The 1,980-nt window shown below is 59.0% G+C and overlaps 1 protein-coding gene across 1 annotated transcript; it reads left to right on the top strand.

Moving 5' to 3' along the window:
- Positions 1-481: 481 nt before the first annotated feature.
- Positions 482-1,018, top strand: NEUROG1 (neurogenin 1; the record flags this gene model as incomplete). The annotated part of the gene is made up of 1 exon (XM_084536160.1): positions 482-1,018. One exon carries the CDS (start codon positions 482-484, stop codon positions 1,016-1,018), a length of 537 nt encoding a protein of 178 aa, XP_084392286.1.
- Between the last annotated feature and the right edge of the window lie 962 nt (positions 1,019-1,980).

Here is a 1,980-nt window from a genome sequence, read left to right as displayed (position 1 = left end):
TATTCTTTTTTATTCTTCTTCTTCTTTTTTTTTTTTTAACTCTCCTTTTTTTTTCTCTCGCCGAGGAGCTGAAGGCCGCCCTCGCTTTCCCCTGCAGCGAGGAGCTTCGCTTTTTTTTTTTTTAATTTATTTATTTATTTTCCTCCCGTGCGTGTTTTCTTTTTATTATTATTATTATTATCAGTATTTATTTATTTATTATCATTATTTTACGCCGTTAGCGCTTAACAGCGGCCCCGGGACGTGCCTTGCTGCCATGTGAGTACCGGGGGAAGCAGCACCTGCCGTGCCGTCGGGGCCAAGCACCCCCCCACCTCCATCCTTCCCCTGGGTTATTCGATTTCCTGGGATTTATTTTTTTCCTCCCTCCCCTTACCCCCTCTACCCCTTTTACCCCTTCCCCAGCCTCTTGGCACCTTCCCCCTTCTCTTCTCCCCCCCCCCCCCCCGTAGTGACCGGAGCCCGGCTTCTCTCCCGCAGGATGCCCTCGGAGGCTGCGAGCAGCGGCGCGGAGCCCCCCGGAGCCCCCAGGGAACGGCGACGGCGACGGGGTCGGGGCCGGGCTCGCACCGAGGCTTTGCTGCACACCCTGAAGAGGAGCCGCCGGGTGAAAGCCAACGACCGGGAGCGGAACCGCATGCACCACCTCAACGCCGCCCTGGACGAGCTCCGCAGCGTCCTGCCCACCTTCCCCGACGACACCAAGCTGACGAAAATCGAGACCCTGCGCTTCGCCTACAACTACATCTGGGCCCTCTCCGAGACCCTCCGGCTGGCCGAGCAGTGCCTCCCTCCTCCCCATTCCTGCCGCGGCCCCCCCGCTCCCCCCAGCCCCGGCAGCGACGCCGGCTCGTGGCTTTCCAGCTCTTCCCCGGCCCCCCCCTCGCTCTGCGCCTCCGCTTCGGGCCCCAGCAGCCCGGCCACCTCCGAGGACTGCGCCTTCGCCTCCCCCGACGGCTTGCGGGGCTTCCGCGGGCTGCCCCCCCCCGCCGCGCCCCCCGGGGCTCCCTGCCGCTAGCGCTCCCCTCGGGGGTAAAGGAGGGGGCACCCTCCCGCTGCACTTTCCAGCCCCCTCCTCCAAAAAAAAAAAAAAAGATCCCCCCCCACCCCCCCATCCCCAAACCCCTCTCCCGGGTGCCCCTTCTGCCCCCCACCCCCCCCCCCCCTCCTCCCTTCTCCTCCTTGGAAAAGCCGGGGAGAAAAGCGACAGATTTGCTGCCGCAGACGAGGTGAAAAGTCAATTTTACAATTTGTAGCTCTCCGGCGAAGAAAAACGAGCATGAAAATTTGGTTTGAACGCCCTGACAATGCCATGAAAAGGCTTAGGGGGCCGATGCTGCCCGGGGCGCAGCACGGGGCTCAGCGCGCATCCAGCCCCCAAACCCCCCCCCCAAGCGCCCGGGGCGGCTCAGCCCCTCCCGGGGGGGCCCCAGCACCGGGCCCGATGGGACCCCCGCACCCAGCGGCTCATGCATTATAGATGCTGACCCCCGGCGCGGAGCGGGAGCAGACACGGGGTATTCAGCGAGCGGGCCAGCGAGCGGTTTAATTTATTCAAGATGTTCATTCATATGAAAATTGTATTTTTGTACATAAAGAGCTTTATTCTATTATTATGCCTCTTATCAAAGTGGGTTTTGTTTTTTGTTTGTTTGTTTGTTTTGTTTTGTTTTGTTTTTCTAAGAAATTGTGCTTTACCCTGTAAATAAAAATTTTTTTAACGTTTTTACTGAATGGCGGCGGTGCCTGTGGAGTTTGGTTTCTTAAAGTCGGGATTTTCACCCCTCGTGAGGAGCCTGGGTTGGAAGGGAAAGGTTCGCCCCGAGGTGACACCAGCATTTCTCACGCCACCCCGCTCACAGACACGTGCAAATCCCCCCAGCCAGCTCGGGGTACCTGCAAACATCAGCTGCCCCCTGCATCTCACGGGGAAGGGATTAGAGACCCACTTGGGACACACGGGCAGAGAGTGGTGCCTTC

This window comes from Aythya ferina, assembly GCF_964211825.1.
Source record: "Aythya ferina genome assembly, chromosome: 14".
NCBI lineage: Eukaryota > Metazoa > Chordata > Aves > Anseriformes > Anatidae > Aythya > Aythya ferina.
Note: the sequence above shows the minus strand (reverse complement) of the source record. Positions and strands in the feature narration are given on the sequence as shown.